Raw genomic sequence first — 21,186 nt, forward strand, 5'->3', positions numbered from 1 at the left:
AACCAACCAAAAAGAGTCAACTGGACTCCTGACTGTCAGGCGGCCTTCGAGAAGCTGAAGGCCGCCATGTGCACCGCCCCTGTGCTCCAGGCTCCCGACTACAGCCGAGAGTTCATCGTCCAGACTGATGCCTCCGACCATGGCATTGGGGCCGTCCTCTCCCAACTGAACCCAGAGGGAGTCGACCAACCAGTGGCCTTCATCAGCAGACGCCTACTTGACCGGGAACAGCGCTGGAGCACCATCAAGAGGGAGGCCTTCGCAGTTGTATGGGCCCTCAAGAAGCTCCGGCCCTACCTCTTCGGTACCCACTTTCGGGTGCAAACAGATCATCGCCCCCTGCAATGGTTAATGCAGATGCGGGGGGAGAATCCCAAGCTATTGCGATGGTCCATCTCCCTGCAGGGGATGGACTTCACTGTGGAGCACCGCCCTGGCCAGGATCACGCCAACGCGGATGGCCTGTCACGCTTTTTCCGCCTCGACGTGGAAAGTCCCCAAGAAGATGGGTGACTCTCCCCGCCTTCAGCTGGGGGGGACGCATGTTGGACAGGCCACATGAAGGGCTCGCTCCCTCCCCGCCCGACAGGGCCCGGGCACCGGCTCTCCCGGTGCTACCCACAGAAGCAACTCGCAAACCGTCCCCTACGGGACTCCTGCTCCCGGACATCTCTGTATTACTGGCCCGGGCCACCGTCAGCCCCATTGCCCGGCCCGGCCGCCATCTTGGACACTGCACCACGAGGCCGCGTGGCCTCAACTCGACCCCAACCCTGGGCCTGGCCAGGCCCCGACAGCCCGGCACCACCATCCACCAGGAGGTGAACGGACCACTTGGCAGGTCAATGGGAGGAAGAAGTGTCGATGGCTCTCCCCCGCCAGGTGCCGATCGCCCCCAGCCTCCCCGGGCACTGGCTCCACCCCCCTGCTGGGTGTCTGGACTCCCTCATCCCGGACCTCCCGACCTCCAAGTGCGAGGGTCCGGACATCAAAGGGCGCCAGACCTATAACTGAGGCAGCTCCAGAGCAGGAAGGCAGTTGTATCCTGGAGCCGAGAGACACCAAGAAGAACTCATCCTTGATGGACTGCTGGCGCTGCCGCAGCCCTGCCTTGTGAACTGTCGTCCTGCCGCTGGCGCTGCCGCGGCCCTCTGCAATCTACCATCTTCGTTGGGACCTGCTGGCGCTGCCGCGACCCGTTGTAACTACCATCTTCGTTGGGACCTGCTGGCGCTGCCGCGACCCGTTGTAACCACCATCTTCGTCGGGACCTGCTGGCGCTGCCGCGGACCGTTGCCACCTTCGACCACTCCGGGATCTGCTGGCGCTGCCGCAACCCGTCCTTCAAGAACGCCGAGCTCGAGGATTGTGAGCTACCCATCATCTCATCGGAACTACCAGATTGGTAATAAGACTGTCCCGCTACCCCTTTCCCATCCAAGAGACTAGAATCGAGGGGACCCCTGAGTCCAGACCTCCTTGTACCATTCTACCGTACTTCAAGATTGCTTATAAAGAACGTTAAATCTTATCCTTGTGTGGTGCCTATTCTGTGGGGGGGGAAGTTACTTGTCTGTACGATCGCTGGAGACGGCTCTCCCCGGAGACCTCTCCCCTTGTCCTCGGCCGACCCTCCAGGCCCCGTCTAACATGTCCTTCGGCTCGAGCGCCGCGGCCCCATCCCGAATACGCTGAAGGGACTCCGTGACCTTCTTGGTGAGTGAGGCGGAGGGACGGACCGGCTCGAGCGAGTCCTCCGACGCCGGATTCGGGTCGGCAACCAAAGCCGCAGTCTTCGGAGCCGACGCAGCACCCCCTTTGGCCTTGTCGACTGGGAGCGGTGCAGCCAGAGACTTGGGGTCGTCCTGACGCTTTTTTGAGGCCTTCTGATGGTCATCGACCTTCTTGGCGTCGACGCGACTCTTCAGAGCGTCGACCAATTTCGGCGCCGACACCGGAGTCTTCGGATCGGCCATTTTGGCGTGGCTCTTGAGCTCGACGGCCATCTTGGATTTCTTCGGCGCCGAGGCCTCCGAAGCCTTCGATCCAACCAGTGCGACTTGCACTTTCGGTTTAGATACGGATGGTGTCGACCCTGATGGTTTCACTTTCGGTTTCTGGACCGGGAGTGGAGCCCCACCAATGTCCGTGGCCGGGCCAGGAGGCGGAGCCGTGGGACGAGTTTTGAGGTCTTGGGTAAGGCCCGAAGGCGATCCCTCGACCTGGGGCTTATCATGTTGGGTGGCCCCGGAGTCAGTGTGAGGAAGCTCCTCCTCTGAGCTATCCTCTACGGTGGCAATGGCCCCGTCGTCGTCCCCTACCTCCTCGACGACTTCCTCAAACTCTTCGTCTTCCGCGTCGTAGTCTTCTTCGCCCTCCGATGCCGGGTTAGAGTCCGAGACATTTTGGATGGTGTCGTCTTCAACATCCTCTTCAAAGATGTTCGCCGGTGGGGGTGCCGAGCTCTGGGCCTGCAGTCTTGCGGCCCGACGTAGTTCGAGATTTTTCTTCGACCGGAACTCGGAGCAGGCCATACACTTGGCCTCGTCGTGGTCCGGCGACAAGCACTTGTTGCACACAGGGTGCACGTCGATGTGCGGGTACTTTGAGGCACACACTGGGCACCTCTTAAATGGACTTCATTCCATGATGAAGTAGTCTGGAGCGTCGTGTAGGCCCGTCCGCGCCGACAGCACGCGGATGGGCAGCAGTTGATCGGAGCCGATGAATGAACCAACCCGACCGATAGACAATACCGACGCAAGTCCTAAAGACCTTTTGGTCTCAAGTAAAGAAAATTAAACAACTATCGATTCCGACAGAGGGAACCGAAACACATTCGAACCCAATGGCGGAAAAAAACAATCTGGGGATGGAGTCGATGCCCATGCGCACTGTAGTCCAGGGGAGGAGCCACCTATCTCGTGATACTTCGAAGACTTTCACAGGACAACAATGTGCAATCATCCGGACCCAACACTAGGCGGCGATCTATGCACAGATATAAATTCAGCAGCCCACATGCCTCGAACCGTATATAACGAATACCTTGAGCCATTTAAAAGTGTCCACTGTCCATTCTGATCCTAATTACCAAATTCTTTCACTTTCCTTTGCGAATAAGGAGACCATCCTTTTGACTAACCTTTATAATAATTTAGAGGAAGATCAATTCATGATCCTTCTTAGAAACGTACAGGAGAGATTAAGTCAACTCCTTCAATGGAAAGGTAGACACTGGGCAATTCATTTACTATGGGGAGGGGACTTCAACCTTCATCCATGCCCACTGGTGAATTTACACTGTTGTGAGATTGTGGATGAATTTGAGGCCCCATTAGTACATTTTATGCATAACAAAGCGGGGAATGCCTTAAATAATGTGCTCTCTGACCTGGATCTGCAAATCGCTAACCGTCCAAGTGCAGATCTAAATTCCCTTAATCCGACCTATGTGGGCAGAGGTCACCAAACGACAGTTGATTTTATTTTTCTGTCTCCTGGTTTGTTAGACATAGCCAAAGATTTCCAGGTCATTGACAACTCATTGAGTGACCACTCTGTGTTGAGAATGCACCTTTACTTACCTGATTACAAACCCCAAAATACACTAATAGCAAACACTCTTGCCCAGAATAACATAGAGGTAGGTAAACAGAATGGCTACACAATTAAATGGGAAAAAATTAACCCTAGCGAACTCACAAAAAAATTGGTCGAGCTGGCCTATCCAAACATAATAAAATGCCCGGACCTCTCGGCAAGTCACAAACAAGTCCTAAATAATTTTAAACAAATTTTAGAGAAAATTAGGGAACTTCTTTCGCCCAAATCAATGTCCAAATATTCCGGCAAGAAAGGGTGGTTCAATCATAACTGCACCACAGCCCTCACTAAACTAAAACTTGCCTTACACAATAAACCTAGGGGCATGGGACAGATCCAACTTCTCAGACGCCAATACATCAGGGAACGTAAGTTAAGAACAAAAGAATTGAAACAGAAACTCTGGGAAGATTTACACAAGTGTGCTGTTTCAAAAAATAGCGAGGCCTTCTGGCGAACGGTTAGAGCTCCTTATCTTACTGACAATAATACCCCCAAGATTGAAGTAGCCATAGATGAAGACACATGGGTGGCTCATTTCTCTAAGATTTTTAAAAATAATTCAAATATAGATGGCCCCGATAACATGCTTCCAAAAGTACAATACCCAATCCCGCTCCTTTTTGATATTCCCGACCTGCTAGTGGCTTTGGAAACAAGCAAAACGGGGAAAGCCCCAGGGCCTGACGGGGTCCCAGTGGACTTCTTCAAACACAATCTGGACCTTTGGGCCCCCATTATCACAAGAGTATGCACAGCCGCTGCACACGAGGGAGTTCTAATCTCTTGGACCAAGTCTTTAATGGTCTCCATTTTCAAAAAAGGGGACCGCCAAGACGTGAAATGCTATTGCCCCATCTCATTGCTGGACTCACTCGGTAAAGTAGTGGGGAGAGTAATCCTAGAGCGACTCCAGCAGTGGGGTGAGGAGCGAGGCATTATTTCCGTCCTCCAATTCGGTTTTCGAGAGGGGTTCGGGACGGTAGAACAGTCCCTCAATCTTAGTCTGATATTGGGTAAATACACGCAGGCTAAGGAGAACATGATATATATGGTCTACGTAGTCCTGTCCGCAGCTTTTGACTGCGTTTCGCACTCAAAACTGTGGACGTTCCTAAGCCACATGGGAGTGGAACCCCCGCTCTTAGACTTCTTGAGAGAGCTCTATTCAGGAGCCACGGCGAGAGTACGTTTTGGCCTGAATGGTGAGTGGACAGCACCGTTTGGAGTAGAGTGTGGAGTCAGGCAAGGATGCGTCCTGGCCCCCTTCCTTTTCTCACTTTATACCAACGGCTTGGAGAAAGGGATGTTGAGGGGGGCCCAGGACCTCCCACGTATAAAACAGCGCCTGATTCCCGCCCTGCTTTACGCGGATGACGCTGTCATTCTCGTGCGCACTCCGCGCGAGCTTCAGAACTCCCTGAATAGATATACGACTTTCATGGGTGATCTGGACCTACAGGTAAATGTCAAGAAAACGTTTGTCATGATATCAGGCACCAGGAAAAAAGGAGTAAAAGAGATCTACCTCGATAACCAAAAACTCGAGGTCACTCCCCAGTATCCGTACCTTGGTATCATGATAGACGAACGATTGACATGGAAGCCAGCAGTAGAGACAAGGTGCCATCTATTTAAAAGATCAATAGCGGCCTTAATGAGTTTCTCTCAGAGATTGGGGAGAAGGGCTACAGTGGAGTTATTGAAAATTTACAGTGCCAAATGTCAGGCCATCGCGTTGTATGGAGCAGGAGTCTGGGGACACACAGATACCAGCTCCATTCAGGTAGCAGAAAACGCCTTCCTAAGATTTCTTTTAGCCACCCCAAAAGGCACTTCAACCTATGCCTCTCATTTGGAATTAGGAATCCCTTACCTGGAGGACTTGCTCAAGATTCAACCATTGATGCTGTGGCGGCGCATTTGGACATCCGTCAGAAATGCGCTGACCCAGTCCTTTGTAGCTGGTACAATGGCTCTTGACAAGTGTTCAAAAGTAAGATGGCTCTCCTATTTTTTTTTTTGAAGACGTTTATTATTGTTCAAAAGTGCAGTACATATAGCAAAGCCTACAACCCTGTGGGCCGGCTGCAAGAAGTCGATGTATCGTTGGGGCAGAGGGTTACAGGGGAAGGCATTGTGCGGTGTTTCGTTCGCTGTCTAGCGTGCCTTGTCACGGGTAATTTATGCATAACCTTCGCATTCAGCACACAATCATCTCTATAATTGACGTCTCATTTTACATTTTTTCTATAATTCAACCTTTAACTCTTCAACACAGAACAGGGCTGTTCACATCGGCATGTCCCAGTGTGTCTGTGGTAACAGTGCTGTGCCATGTCCCATCGGCACGTACAGCACCGACGTCCCTTCAATCTGTTAGGTATGCACTGGGAGCGCGTCAGTGGAGTGGGGGGGATCTATGGCGCGCTTGTGCAGATACCTGTAAAGCTGGTGGGGAACAGACTCGGTGAGCGGTAGTGTCCCACCAACTGTCGGCTCAGTGTGCGGCGTGTGTGGCAAACATATGAGTCGCCCCTGTTGCATTTTCGGTGGGTGTCGCCCGCTCCCAGGTTCGTTGCCGAGTGTTCAGTCAGTGGCACCTGTCTGTCGCTGTGTGATGGTGGGTATACTTGCAGCTGGGATGAACAGGAGTGCGAAACCGTAAACATGGGAGTGTGGAGGGGGCGACGGGAATGGGGGGGTGGGGGGTGGAAGTGTACTCGTGGGGCTGTGTCGAGGCTGTGGTGCTGAGAGCAAGGGTTGGGTCAGTGTATGTTAGAGAGCCCTCGTGTGTGTGGCTGGTTGTGTCCGCGGCTTGTGTGTCGGGGGGTTAGTGTTGCTCTCAGAGGGGGGGGGGTGAGTGCAGCGCGCAGCCCTGCCTATGGTGTCGTCGCTCCTGGGGCGCCTGCCCGTCTCAGCTGTCTCTGCGTGAGCCCCCTGGCCTCGCCCTCCTCCTGTAGGGACCCCAGGACCCCAGGATGTCATCCCAGATGTGTGCAATCGGGAACTGTCTCAAACCCGCTATCTCCTCTCCGCGCAGCGCCGTGCCCTCTGCTCTGGCCCAATTAGTAAAGGATGTATACCAGTGTGCGGGAGTTGGCGGTTCCCTTCTTTTCCAGTGCCGAGTGAGCAGGCGCTTGGCCGTGATAAGGCCTAGGTCCCAGAACCGGGCTTGCGTTTTATTTTGTTTAGTCCTTTTGTATAACCCAAGAACGCATGCCTCCCATGTGTTCGGTAGTCCCGGGCCTGTGCTGTGTATCAGGAGTGATGTCACCTCCCCCCAGTATGTGGACAGAGTTGGGCAGCTCCAAAGCATATGCAGGATGTCCGCACCCAGCAAGTCGCATCTGGGACAGGCGGCGGTGTCAGTCGTAAAGTATTTATTTATTCTGTCTGGCGATAGATACGCCTGGTGCAGTATGTACAGCTGAATGGTGCGGAAACGGGAGTTACGTGGGACGTTCACGGGGCTGGCCAGGACCAGTTTCCATTCTTTATCTGTCCAATCCCTCCCTCGATGGGCTGCCCATTTGTCCCTAATCGGTTGTGTGGGCCTCTGGGTGTGTATGAGGAGTGCCTGCGCCAGCCAGTGTGTAATATGTGAGCCTCTGCCCATAACATGCAGGTATTGGATTAAGTGATGGAGCGGTGGCTCCTCTTGGATATCCCCCCAGGACTCCGTATATGTCCTCACCACCGACGCGTGGAGCAGGAATTGCCCTGCCGGCAGGCCTGTGCCCTCCGATAGCTCCGCAAAAGGAAGCAGGGCCCCGTCCGCGTATAGGTCGCCCACTCCGGCGGCAATCCAGGGTTCCATATTGCGTGGTGTCACCATCCCATTCCTCCGGGGGGTACCCAGCAGGGGAAGGGCAGGGGCATACGGCCTAACATTCCTTGTCAGCTTCAGGCAGCGAATGAAGCATTTTCGGGCTACGGCCATGTGCAGGGGCAGAGGGCGAGGTCCCTTGGTCAGTGGATGAAACAGGGCGCACACCTGTGGGTGTGTCCATTGGTAGTCCGCGTTGGCGGTGTCGTCGAGGTGTGAGTCGCTGAGCCAGTACGTTACCCATTGCAGCTGTGCTGCCAGGTAGTACATCTCCATATTGGGGACCGCCAGCCCTCCCTCCGCTGTCGGGGAGTACAACTTCGCCAGGGCCACTCGTGGGCGCCCCGTGTTCCAGATTAAGCCGCGGAGCATCGACTCCAGTTCGCGGAAGATCCTCGTGGGGACATACAGTGGGATATTCGCAAAGTGGTAGAGCAGCCTGGGTAGCGCTATCATTTTAGACAGCGCGATCCGGCTGGGCACATTCAGTGGCAAGGTCTTTCAGAAGTTCATCTGGGCCCTCAGCGAGGACACGGCGCGCACCAGGTTGCCCTCCAGTATGTTCTGCGGGTCTCTATAAATGTGTAGCCCGAGGTACTTGAACGTAGTCGGGTACCAGGTAAGTCGGGCGCCACCAAGGTGCACTTCGCATTCCTCCAGGTCCGGGCTGAAGGCGTATACTCCGGACTTGGTCCAATTGACCCTAAGGCCCGACACCTCCTCGAAGGTCTGGAATATGTCCGACAGTGTTGGGGGCACCGCGGTGAGGTCTCGCACATAGAGTAATAGGTCGTCCGCGTATAACGAGACCGTGTGCACCCCGTCAGCCAGCGGGATCCCCCATTCCACTCCCTTGTCCCGCAGTAGAGCTGCCAGGGGTTCGATGGCCAGGGAGAAGAGAAGGGGTGACAGGGGGCAGCCTTGTCTGGTGCCCCTGCGTACCCGCACCGTCTCTGACAGCAGCTTGCCCGTTCGTACACGGACGCTAGGTCTCTGGTAAAGCAGCCCGACCATGTCAACGAAGGCATCCCCTACGCCAAGTTTGTCCAACACCGCTCCTAAGAACGGCCACTCCACCGAGTCGAAGGCCTTCTCTAGGTCTAAGACGAGGCATCCCGATCTCGGCCAGTGTATTGTGGCCGCTTCCTGGACTCGGAAGAGGCGTCGCAAGTTACGGGAAGTGCTCCTCGCCGGCATGAACCCGTTTTGGTCTGCGTGTACCAGGGCCGGGACCTCCAGGGTCAGGCGGCGGGCCAGCAGGGAGGTGAAGATTTTGTAGTCCGTGTTCAACATGGCTAAAGGCCTGTAGGACCCCATGCACGTGCTTCAGCAGCGAAACCAGGTTCGCCTCGTTTAGTGAGTCTGGGAGCGCCGAGTCCTCGATTGCATGTACATATAGCTTTAGCATCTCCGGGATCAGTGTGTCCGAGCAGGCCTTGAAGAACTCGGCAGGTAGGCCATCAGGGCCGGGAGACTTGCCATTGGACAATGCGAAGATGGCCTCTCGCATTTCCTCTAGGGTGAATGGTCCCCCTAGATCCTCCTGTTGCGCGTTCGTCAGGGAAGGCAGTTGAATGTCTGCAAGGAAATCCGCGATGGTGGCCGCGGAGACCCTCAGTTGTGACTTGTACAGGGCCTGGTAGTGCCCCACAAACGCCTGATGTATCTTGCTTTGTGTGTACACTATCTCCCCTCCAGCTGTCCGGATAGCGGAAACCGGTTCCGTGCGGGACTCTTGTTTGACCAGCCAAGCCAGCAGTCTCCCCGGCTTGTCGCTGTGTTGGTGCACCCGCGCGGAGTGGGCCGCGAAATTAACATGCCTCAGTCTTTCTAGTAGCGCCGCATGTTCCTCACGGGCCTCCCGCAGCCGGTCACCCGCGCCGACCACCGCCTCCCGCTACCAACGGAGTAAGTCCGCCTCCACCCTGCATAGGTCCGCCTCTAATTTCTTCTGTATGCTCCCTTGTGTGCCCAAGCAGTGACCCAGTATCACCACTTTGAAGGCGTCCCATTCCACGCTCGGAGAGGACGCTGTGCCCGAGTTGTCGGTGAAGTATTGTGCTACTCGGGCCTGCAGGGCGTCTCTAAAGGGGGCGTCGAGTAGCAGAGCGGGTTGTAATCGCCATGTGGGGATGGGTGGGTGCGGGCGTTCCCAAGCTACTGCCAACGTGTGTGGGTTGTGGTCTGAATGTGTCCGGCCGAGGTATTGTGACTCAGTGATGTGTGGTAGCATTTCCGTTGTCACCATGTATCTGTCTAGGCGGACATGTAGCGCGTGTGCCCCCGAGTAGTAGGAGTATACCCTTGTGTCTGGGTTGTGCGCGCGCCATGCATCTTTTAGGTCCCACTGCGTCGCCCATCTTGTGAGTGCCTTTGCAGCCCCTAAGGATGTGGCATCTGGCCTGGGCGGGGTCGAACGGTCCAGTACAGGGTCTAGCACTGTGTTGTAGTCACCTCCCAGTATCCAGGGGACACCGTGCCAGGGCGCCAGTTTTTCCGAAAGGTGTGTCAGGAAGCTTCCCTGGTCTGTGTTTGGAGAGTAAACGGACGCCAGGACTACTGGCTGCCCGTCCATGCGACCCTTCACTAGTACATATCTCCCCCCCTGGTCCGTGAGCACTTCCGACATTGTGAAGGGGGTGCCCGGCCTGACCCACAGTAGCGTCCCACGGGCAAACGAGGAGTATTCAGTGGCGCATAACTGACCCCTCCACCTGCGCCTTAGTGCAGCCACTTCCGCCCCACATAGGTGTGTCTCCTGCAGGAGTGCGATCTGTACTTGCTGCCTTTTCAGGTAGGAATATATTTGGTATCTGCTCGCGGGTGTGTGCATGCCCCTGATATTCCAAGTGCATATCTTAATCGCAGTCATAGTAGCGGTGTGTACTCCTCCCCATCTTTCTTACAAACAGCAGCTCCACCAGGGGCTCTCCCATCGCTATTCTCAGCACGCCCGTCTCCACCCCCCATAGTACACTTAGCATTGTTCAGGTAGACATTAGGTAGGTGTCGGAAAAACAATGAACAACAGTAACCAACTGTGGGTGAGTCCCACTAAAATACCAAAGGGGCAGTGGCGAAACGGGCCACCGTCCATAATCTCAATTGAGAGGGACAACCGTTCCAGTCTAAGGGGCAGTGCGCATAAGCACTGTTGAGGCCAAGAGGACGTTAAGTCGATTACAGGGATTCCAGTTCCATCCCTGAGCCTCAAGTTGCAAGCCGTTGCTGGCCACCGGCTGCGTTCCGGCATACGATGCCATTCTGTTCATGCGGGGCCCCGCTTGTGCGAGTCCCGGCCATTGGGGGGGGAAGGGTTGTGGTACGGTGCGGGCTCTCGGCCCCAGTCAGGAAGGGCACCCTCCCCCCCCCCCGGGCCGTATCTGCAGACGGCCAAGGACGAGTACAGGTCAAGAGGCAACCCCACCAACACCAACCCCGCCGGCCATCAGTGCCACTTAGGCAGTACTCACTGTTCCTGTGGTCCACTGTCCATTCGGTAGGCAGGGGGGAGAGGAGTGCGCCCCCGGCTGCGCCTGGCGTTGGCTGCACCTCAGCGCCCTGTTGGCCATTGCTGCTTCCCCCCCGCCTTGACTGTTATTTTCCAGACTTCTCCTGTGGGGTTAGTGGAGCAGGTATGAGGTTTGCGGCGTGAATCCTGGCAGTTCCACAGAGAGCTGTGAGTTCGGGATCCCGTAGATGGCTTCGTCGTCATCACTGGGCGCTGTCTGCTGACCGTCCTCGAGGTTAGTTTCCTGGGAGGGCGGGTTGCTGAGCTGGGAAACTTTTCGGAGCGCATTGTGTTGTTCCTGGAGCATCTGATCCAACGGGGGAGAGTGTCGCGACCCTTCCTCCGCCCGCTGGGACTGTTGAGTTCTGTGTCTCCGGCGGTGCCGTGGGCCGCGCTGCCTGGGCCTCGCCTCGCCCCCACGAGGGTGCTTGGGTGCCGTGTCTGTGCCGCCGTCCAGCCACTCGCTGACCTCCCCAGGGGTCCCGAAGAAGTAAGTGTTGTCCCCCGCCACCACTCTCAGCTTTGCGGGGAAGAGCAGGGAGTATTTGAGGCCTGCAGTGCGTAACCTCCTCTTAACTTCCAGGAAGTGGTGTCTTTGGCGTTGCACCTAGATGGTGTAGTCGGGGAAAAACATGATCGACGCATTGTCTATGCGTATTTCACCCATTCGCCTCGTTTCCCGCAGCACCGTGTCCCGGTCCCTGTAGTTCAGTATCCTGAAGAGCAGTGGTCTTGGGTTGGCACCAGTTGTGTAGGGCCTGGTTGGCACTCGGTGCGCGCGTTCCACGACGAAGTGGGGCGATAGTGTGCCCTCAGGCAACAGGGCCCGTAGCCAGTCTTCCACATGCTGCGCGGGGTGGTTCCCTTCCCATTTTTCCGGGACACCTACGAGCCTGATGTTGTTGCGTCTCACCCTCCCTTCCGCATCTTCGGCCCTGTCTTCCAGGAACTCTACTCTGTTCAGGAGATCCTGCACTTGCCTGTCCGTTTGGGTGACTTTGGGCTCGATCTCCTTCACCGCGCCCTCCAGGGTCTTGGTCCGGTCGGACAACTTCCTGTGGTCGTCCCGCAGGAGGGTCAGGTCCACAGCCACGCCATCTATCTTGGACTCTAGGGAGGTTCTGGTCTGCTGGAGCGACTGTTCCATTCGCTCTACGGCCGCCAGCACACTGTCTAGCCTCGTGGCCAATTGTTCGGCAGCCATTTTGTCTAGCAGCTTGTTCGTTTTCCTCTTTGGCGGGGCCCCACCAGTCCCGGTGCGGGTCCGCACCCCTCCCGACATGTGCGGGGGTGCACGTCCAGCAGAGTCTTTGTCTCCGCCACTTTGGTGGCACCTCTGAGATTACACCTCGCCTGGGTTGGGGGTCTGTTGGTCCGAGGTTCCCCCCCCAACCGTGGCCGTCGTCTTCGCGGGGGGGGTCCGGCGGGTCTCCTCCCTCCCGCGGCCCAGCTCCGCCACGCAGCCCCAAGCGCAGCGGGTGCCGCGAGAGTCCGGGTGTCTCGTGTGTGGTCGGCCACTTCTTCTCGGCTTATTCCCCCCTGCACGTGTGCCTCTGCAGGGGGGGTGGGGGGGGGGGTCCACAAGTGTCTCCCCAGGTGTCTTCACTGCAGGGGGGGGGGTGTCCGCTGTGTCACCAGCTGTGGAGCGCAGGTCTGACCGGGGGCCCTGGCCCGCGGTGGCAAGCTGTGTGCGGCCTCTCCGCCCCGGGTCTCCTGCGCCTGCTTGCGTGCCTGTAACTCACCGGGTGGCGCCTGGTGTTGTGCGGTGCCCCGGGGGCCTCCTGTCTCTCCCACTCCTCACCGGGTCAGTCTGCGCTCCTTGGCTGCCTCAGGTGTGCCGGCAGCAGTCCCGCTGGAGCCGCGATGTGGGTGCTGGGCTCTCGTTGTCCGCTGGTCGGGGCAGTAGCGGCAGGGCAGGGCATCTGTCGAACCCTCGGTGGTCGCTCCCAGTGCGGCAGCAGTCCGCTGGCGGCCCTCGGGAAAGTGTGGGCCGGGGCCTATGTGCCGGGCCCAGGCCTCGGTCTCTCGTGGTCCCACCGCTGGCCGGGAGGCCTCCGGGCCCGCAGGAGGGTCGTAGGACAGGTCGGGGTCCGGCCCGACGGAGCCTCGGATCGAAAGTCGGCCAGACTGCCGAGATGACCTCTGTGGTTGTCCGCCTGCAATTTCTGGCGGCCTCGGTGAATTTTGGCGGATAATCGGCTCGGGGAAGGGGAGCTTAACACGGAGCTCTACCCAAGCACGTCCTCCGCCATTGCGTGCTTCGTAAGATGGCTCTCCTATATTAGAATTTTTTTTAAAGACCTTGGCCTTGAGAACTACTACCTCCAATCAGAGTCCATAATTTGGCCAGTACAAGAGGAACAATAAACCGGTGTTTTATACCAAGAACTTTACTTCATTTGAATTCCTTGTTCAGCACTATGTAGTCTATTGACTTTGGAAATTTCGATGTGCACGTTTGACTTATGCTACTGAAACTCGAAGTCACCCAGACATTATTGTTGTTCATCCAGTGCAGGGGCTTTGTTGTTTTTGTGCAATTTGTGTGGATTTTCTTGATCCAACCTTGAGCAGTTACGAGGGATTACCAACCCGCCCTTTTGCCTGGATTTCTATACTCCATAGCAGTATAACACTTTGCGGTTACTTGGGTGCGCGCCTGGCCAATTCTGGAATACCTTAAACCCTCCCAGTAGATCAACAGAGTCCATAATTGACCTTAAGAGATAGCATTAAAACAACAAGCACTTCGTCATCTAGAGACTCTGAGATTGGCATCTGAATCGTCAAAATCTTCGGTCATTCATGCGAACATGGTCCAAATAACGTATGGCATTCACCCCTATCTTACACTGCAGGTAACAACTTATGAGAGAATGCTGATGACAAGATTTAGGCTGGACACATTTTTCAGATTGGTCGCGTTTCCTCTGAAGAATGGATGGGATTCAAGTTTATCCCCATGCCCTTGTGACGGAAAATCAAACCAGTCTAACTTACATGTGATCATGTTTTGCAAATTCCACCATCTCATAGGAAAATCTGGCTACTTCCTATATTGAGGAGCTGGGGCCTTAGACAATGTAGGCCGGCATTTCTTAGACTTCAAATGCTTGAATCCGAAACTGTTTGCTACTTTGTTCTCAATTTCCTAAAATGTACTATGAAGCATAGGCAAAATCTATAATAAGTACCTTGTAATTTTACCTCTGATGAAATGAAATGGTTCCAAAAGATTTTCTTTTTTAACACTATTTGTGTATGAACTTCTCAGAACTTATTTGTATACTTGTGTAAAAATGTAATTTGTACTTTTTAATGTTTCTTTTATGGTTTTTTGTGAAAAAGCTGAATAAAGAAGTTTATATATAACTACAATATTTAAACAAACCACCGAAGCATTTGATGCAGCTGACTAAAAGAAGTCCTTAGCTTGATGGCAGATTTACTCAGAGTGTAACTGGAGAGAACACTGTAGGACCCTGTTGCATTTCCAGGGATTCTTTATCCATCAACCACTCAGATTAGTGGATCAGGAAAAGACCACCCCGTCAGGAAAACATACAAACAGTCCTGCAGGTGGTGCCCACAGTGACTTGACACTGCTCCAGAGTGACAACAATGTGCTCTGGCCCCCAGGGAGTCTGCCTGTGGTCCCCCAGGGTGCTAACCATAAGTGCTACAAATGTCTTGAGGAGTAGGTCAGGAATTTGAACACACTACCTCGCTAAAGCCCATGAGGGTGGGGGTAAGAAGGTGGGCACCAATTAAAATAGGTCTGAGCCTTTCTACTAATGACAGGACATCTTAAGAGGCCAGGGAAGTAGATGGAGTCTTCACACTCCAGAAACAAAGGGCAGGGCTGAGGGGAGGATTCTATCTATGTAGGGAGGCACTTCCAGCTTGTGGGAAGTGGAGAAGCAGGTGGACTGACAATATGCCCTCCTCTCTTTCGAAACTGGTGGTGTGGTACCCCTTTTTGAATAAGAAACAAGGAGTCTTAAAACCTACAACCCCCTTACTCTCTTGACCCTTTAACAATTTTCGATTCATTCCTCACCCCAACAAGCTTTATTTCCCGCAGTGCACTTTATACTCTACCAGCCAGCTACGTTCAGTGTCATCGCTCCTTGTTTTAACCACTTCAGCGCTAAGGCACCCATTACTCTTTCCATTCATTTTCCATTGAAATGAATGGAAAGTTCATGACGAGTTACCCTTGTCATTAGCGGCGAAGAGGTTAAGGAAAAAACTGAAGACCTTTCTCTTAATCTATAACTTTTGGTCCTCACTCTTTTTTTTAACAGTGCTCTAGGGTGTGTTACTGTCCTCTACATCACCATGAAGCCTCGGCATACACGGTGCTTTACAAATAGCAATCAAATACCGCAACATATTGCAGGAATTGTAATATATTATTGTATCACGTGGCGCATGAAGTAACCTCCGGTTGTGTCGCTACCATCCATGCAGAGTTAATGAACCTCAAACAAACTCCACAGCTGTCAATCTTCCTAGGGCACAGCAATGGAGAGGTGCCATTCCCTTAGAAGCCTATGATACTAGACATGTGTTTGGGGGTGTCTAGGTATGGATGCCAAGGATGAACTGAGGGTCGAAAGTAACACATCAGTGCGGGTTCTGAGCTAATGAGATACTGGGATCTAGAGAGGGAAATGAGGGCACAAGTCTGTGAATGTCGCTGAGAGCTGGGGTTTGGGGAGTGCGAGTGGGTGAGGTGCACCAGGGAGAGGACACACTGTCCATTCGAGGCGCGAGGGGATGGTGCCAGCGACAAGTCTACCTCAGAGAGTGTGTAGTTGAGTTTGTGACTCCTGACAGAAGAATGCACCGCAGAACATCAACTTCGAGCGCAGCCTTGCACGGGTGTTCACATGGCCTTACCCTCAGGCACGGGCTGTCGGTGTGCGCCCCGATCATGCTGAACCCATTCCCAGGTCTGTACTGGCCTCCAACAGCAAAAGCGATTATAGTCGAGTAGTTTCTGGTGACGAAATACTGGAAGAGAAGAAAGACACATTCAGGAAGATCAATATAAGTCTGATACTTAAACAGGAGTCCTCCCAGAACCCTCCACAATCATGTCAAACATCCTACCATCCCTCTTCCTCGACCTCTTCACTTCCAAGCTCTAATGTTTTAAACCTCATTCTTTACTACTCTCCATGTCTCTGCTCTTGTTTCTGTTCCTTCTCTGTCACAAGCTTGAAGTTATTTCACACTGCCTCCTAGTGTTGCGTGGGACACCAAAACCTTTTGATAAACGAATCAGCCCAGTTGGCCAGAGAAACAAAAATAGCTAAACAAAATAAACGCTTTTCTACTTCTCCGCCTGCTATGTATGTTTGACAATTACTACCAAATGCAGACAAAATCAGTTGACAAAACCATACTCAATGTTCTTTTTCTTTTTTTTTAGCTGATTGGGCTCCTCTCTCAGCAAAATCAGAGAGAGGAGGCCAGTCAGACATGCATATGCAGGCTGCTATTTAAGAACAGCTTACTTACCATCGGAAATGCGCTTTCTAGTGGATACTCCATCCAACCACAGATTTGTGATCTTCAAATACCCCCAGGAGCCAGACCGGATCCAAAAGATGTTTGCGCCTAGCCCCTGCACGCCCATGAATCGCGTCTTGCAGCTGCCTAACAACTCCCCGTTGCAATTGTGCCAGAGAGCAGATCTCGGATTTGGAACCTTTTTAGGTGGGACAAGAGGCCTTTCCGCAGAACAGGGAGGTGGGAGGGTGGCAAGGAATATTTGGTCTGACAGAATACCAACCCGAAAGAGACTTACCGAAGGTATGCAACTAGTTCTTTTGATGGATACTTCTAACCATTGATTCCTCACCCTTAGAGAAGATCCCAAAGCAGTACTTCCTGAGGGGGCGGGTGTGAGACTGGCCATCTTTATTGCATGGTATGCCCCCACTTTTTGCTGAATTGCTGAAGTACTTTGACTGAGTGTGCCCTGGGCTCCTGCCAACCTGGTGCCCAGGGCCTGTGTTCCTTCCCTAAAACTGTGTTACAGCTAAAACCCAATTGGCATGTCTGGCCACCTGTCAGCCCCTGGTAAATGGTACCCTAGGTACCCAGGGCATTGTGACCAGAGAAGACCCCTAAGGGCTGCAGCACTTATTGTGCCACCCTTAGGGGCCCTGTACCCTGGCACCCACATACTGCCTTTGCAGGCTGAGTCTCCTTGTACAGAACTAAATAAAGAGTCAACATGGCACACCCACAAACCCACTGCCCTGGCATACAGTCACCCATCTAGCTGGGTGCCCGATTCCAGTGGTGTGGGCACAGGTGCATGAGCCCTGTGCCCCTACAGTACCCAGGGCCATTCCTCGGCACTGTAAGTACAGTGATGCCATTAAGAGTATATGGTGCTGGGAGGTTGTCATTACGAACTCCACAACACCATAATGGCTACACTGAAGACTGACAAGTTTGATATCAAACTTCTCAGCACATTAAACCCGCACTGATGCCAGTGTGGGATTTAATGTAAAATGCACCACAAAGGGCATCTCAGAGATGCCCCCTGAAACCTAACCTACAATCCACGTCTTGTCTGAGAGGCTGCCTAGGCTGCCACACAGCAGACATGTTGCTGGGCCCCTGGATGGAGAGCCCCCCGCAGTTTTGGGCCTGCAACAATGCACATCCTGGGCGAGGTGCTAGGTCTCCTCACCCAGGATGGGCAGGGGGAAGCTTCAAAGGCATGCAGCCTTTGTGAGCTTCTACAGGCCACTTGCTGTACACAGCAACTCCCCCCCCCCCCCCCCCCCCCCCCCAGTTCAGACCCCCACTCTGGCGGGAAGACTGGCGGGAAATCCTACGTCAGGAAGAGGGGTGTGCCAGCCTGTGCAAACTCCATCCCTCAGGTGGGAAAGGCGAGGTGGACCACAATTCTGGGCTCCGGCCATCTTGAAGATGGGGAGCCCTACCCAATCATAGATAGGCTCCTGCCCCCTCCCACAGGAGAGGAGCAGGATAGGGGGTGTACTCACCCCAGGACAGGGACCTATTGGTCCCTGCTCTTCCCCTTCCTGTAACGCCCCTAAAGTTAGTATTTAGGGGCACCCTGAACCTTCCGTCCTCAGATCCCGATTTTGAAACAAGAAAGAAGACCAAGAAGAAGAAGACCTGCCGTGCAGCTGCAAACAAGAGGATGACACCAACTGACTTGGCCCCAGCCCTACCAGCCTGTTGATCCTTGAACCTGCTCCTGCTAAATTACGGCGTCTCCGGCGGACAGCAACTTCAAGAACCCCGGAGGACCTGCCTGCCTTGACCCTCTTAGAGACTGGGACTCCCATGAGCAGAGGCTCTGCTCGAACAACAACACCCCTGGTGCCAGCCAGGAACCGCGAATCCAGCACACTCGGCACCCGCCGAGCCCGGCCTGTGCCCGAGGGAACAAAGACCACGAGGACGTCCCCCTGGCGATTCTGACCTGGAATCCAGTGCCCAAGGACCCTCCTCGACAACCCAGACGACTCCTGCAGCCTCAGAACCAGGGACCCCTCCAACCACGACCAGCAGAGGGTAAGATTTTCCGACGTCAAAAGACACCCCTGCACCCGCACCCTCCAGGCTCCTGTGCCCAACTACCCATACTCCAAGATCCCAACTTACCCCTCGAAGTGATGGTCGCTCCTGAAGATCCTCCATCCCAGAGCTTGCAGCCTTTGTTCACTTTTCACGATCTCCATCGAATAACATTGAGCACCTGACGGCTCGAAAGCACCCTGCACCCAGCTGCCCGAGTGCCCCTGGCAGTACAACCTTTGTCCTATCCTTCTTCACCATTTGCCGTGAGCGAGTGACCAGGAGCCCAGCTCCCACAGCCGCGTGGCCTGCTTGCCATCAGCCACCAACCGAAGGCCCCCTGCCTCTTATTGGATAGCATTGGGCCTACCTACCTCTGCACCCGTCTGCCCCTGTGCCGCTGAGGGTGTACCAACTGTACCTACCTGACCCTGAGAGACCCCCGAGTCTATGCACAGAACCTTAACTGTGCCAGTCCAGGACCTACCTAAAAGCCGATAACTCAGTTTTCTTCCATAGGCTAGCATTGACTGGTTTCACTTAGAAGAATTTTCAAGTGTGGAGTTTTGGAACTTTAAAATATTCATCTAAAATCAGCCGAACAACGAATTCCGATTTACTCACCTGTTATCGGGGTGACCTCAGTGCTGCATCTTTTAGCCCAGTACTGACCCTGAAAGGTAATTTCAACCGTACTTACCTGTAACTTGAATTTCCTCCCATAGGATATCATTGCCTGCTTTTTGCTGAAAAAGTTTTTGTGTCGATTTTTGAAACTTACAAATATTCTTTAAAAATCGTGCCAACGATAAAAACGTAATTACTTGCCTGTTTTAGATAGATGTCCCAGTGCTGAACCTAGGAGCCCAGCACTAGATCACAAAAGTAACGTAAACATACTTTATCTGCAAACTGAATTTCCTTCCGTAGGATAATATTGGTCATTTCAACTGGAAAAGTTTTTCAACTTTTAAAATACAATAATATTCCTTACAAATCACTACTGTAACCAAAACACTTTTACTTAACTGTTTACAGCTCATGTCCCGGGACTGAATCTAGGATCCAGTCCCGTGGATAGAAAAGTAATCTACAGAGTAACTAATTGCATTTAACTAGAAATTCCCATTGAGCTCAATGTTGCATTGTGTTTGAAATTGTGTTGCCTAATGCAACAAACTGTAACTATAGTAATCAAAGAGTCTATTGCCTATTTGAAAAGTATTTAACTAAAGTAATCCATTCCGAGAAAGTATATTTTGATACCTTGTTGGTTCTAAAATAAAATAACTATATCTTTTGATACAAAACAATTGGCCAAGAGTTCAGTTGAGTGTGTGAGACCATTTGCTGACTGAGTGTGTACATCAAATGCTTTACATTGTCCTCTGATACTGCCTTACTGCTCGACCAAGTTACCACTTTAGAGAGTAAGGTTATATCTAACGTTAGCCTCTGCCGTACCTCTGGGGACTGTAGACTCTGTGCACAATGAACCTTACTTTGGTCCGGTATATACAGAGCCTCTTTCTTACAGTGGGTCTGTGGAATGACTAAGACCAAATGTCCTGCAGGACAGTACGGGAATAATGCTGTTTCCGTCAGACCAAGCTGTCAAGGCAGTAGCTCCACATCTATGTGTCTTAGCTCCTTCACACAGCTTAAGTTCATAAGAGCCATCCTCGATTAATCGTGTTTTTGAGCGAAGCGAGCCCAGGACATTAGAATCCTGATCCCGATCTTTCAGCCTTAGTAGTTGGTCTCAGTGCAGATGAATGTGAGACTTCTGTGACTCTTGGCCTCCTGCATTCTATTTGATTATGTCAGATGGTGTATGCAGGCTTTGCAGTGAGATCAGAAGTCTCATTGGGCCCAGTATCGAGAGAACCTATTGGTTTCAAAGGAGACTGCAACCTGCAAAGATCGTAGAAGAGGCTGCTCAAGCCCAATTGGACCAGTGGCAGACCCCTCTTTCCTGTGTCACACAGAGCGGTGGTTACCGCTGGGTTGGGGAGGTCATCTAGGAGACGTGATCAGAGGAGGCATTAAGGAGGGAAGAGAGGGGTCCTGGACTCTGTGCCAAGAGCCTCTGGACCCAACTGAATCTTTACAGCATCTCCCTGATCATACAACACCCAGGTCATACAAACTCAGCTGGCGACACCTAGAGGATCATGATTGGCAACTACAGTCGAAGGTGGAGCAGGACATCTTCCTCCAGAGGGGAGAGTCCCATCTCTGTCTGTTTGCCACAGCTGAGAATGTGCAGCATCAAGACTTTTGCGTGTTGGAGTACCGAGCTCTCTCTCTCTCAGAGATGCATTCTGCTTAGAGTGAAGCTCAGAACTCCTGCATTCCTTCCTGTCACTACTTCTCCAGCCCAAAGTTCTGAAGAAGATCAAGACCGACTGGGCCCAAGTCAACCAAGTGGCCCTGGATTCAGTCTGAAAGTGGAATCTCTGGACATGAGAATCTGTCCTCTGATCAAGCACCTGCTTCTGGAGGATCTTCTGATGCAGCATCAGGGCTGGGTCTTGCATACGGGCCAGCAGGGTCTATACCTTCATGCGTGGAGATTTAGCGGTGGCAGTTGACTGCACTCAATCCATCTCCAGTAGTACTGGGTGTCATCCTGACAGCCAGGGCTCCTTCCACAAAATCA

General features: G+C 53.3%; 1 protein-coding gene across 2 annotated transcripts in view; it reads right to left on the reverse strand.

Moving 5' to 3' along the window:
* The window catches only part of DNPEP (aspartyl aminopeptidase), a 381,605-nt gene that overhangs the window by 185,306 nt on the left and 175,113 nt on the right, over positions 1 to 21,186 (reverse strand). For both annotated transcript variants that reach the window (XM_086954396.1, XM_086954397.1), the window contains exon 4: positions 15,852 to 15,965. In XM_086954396.1, the coding sequence (XP_086810522.1) occupies positions 15,852 to 15,965 (114 nt within the window). The remainder of the gene's footprint in view (positions 1 to 15,851; positions 15,966 to 21,186) is intronic.

This window comes from Lissotriton vulgaris, chromosome 2_1, assembly GCF_964263255.1.
Source record: "Lissotriton vulgaris chromosome 2_1, aLisVul1.2, whole genome shotgun sequence".
Lineage (NCBI taxonomy): Eukaryota > Metazoa > Chordata > Amphibia > Caudata > Salamandridae > Lissotriton > Lissotriton vulgaris.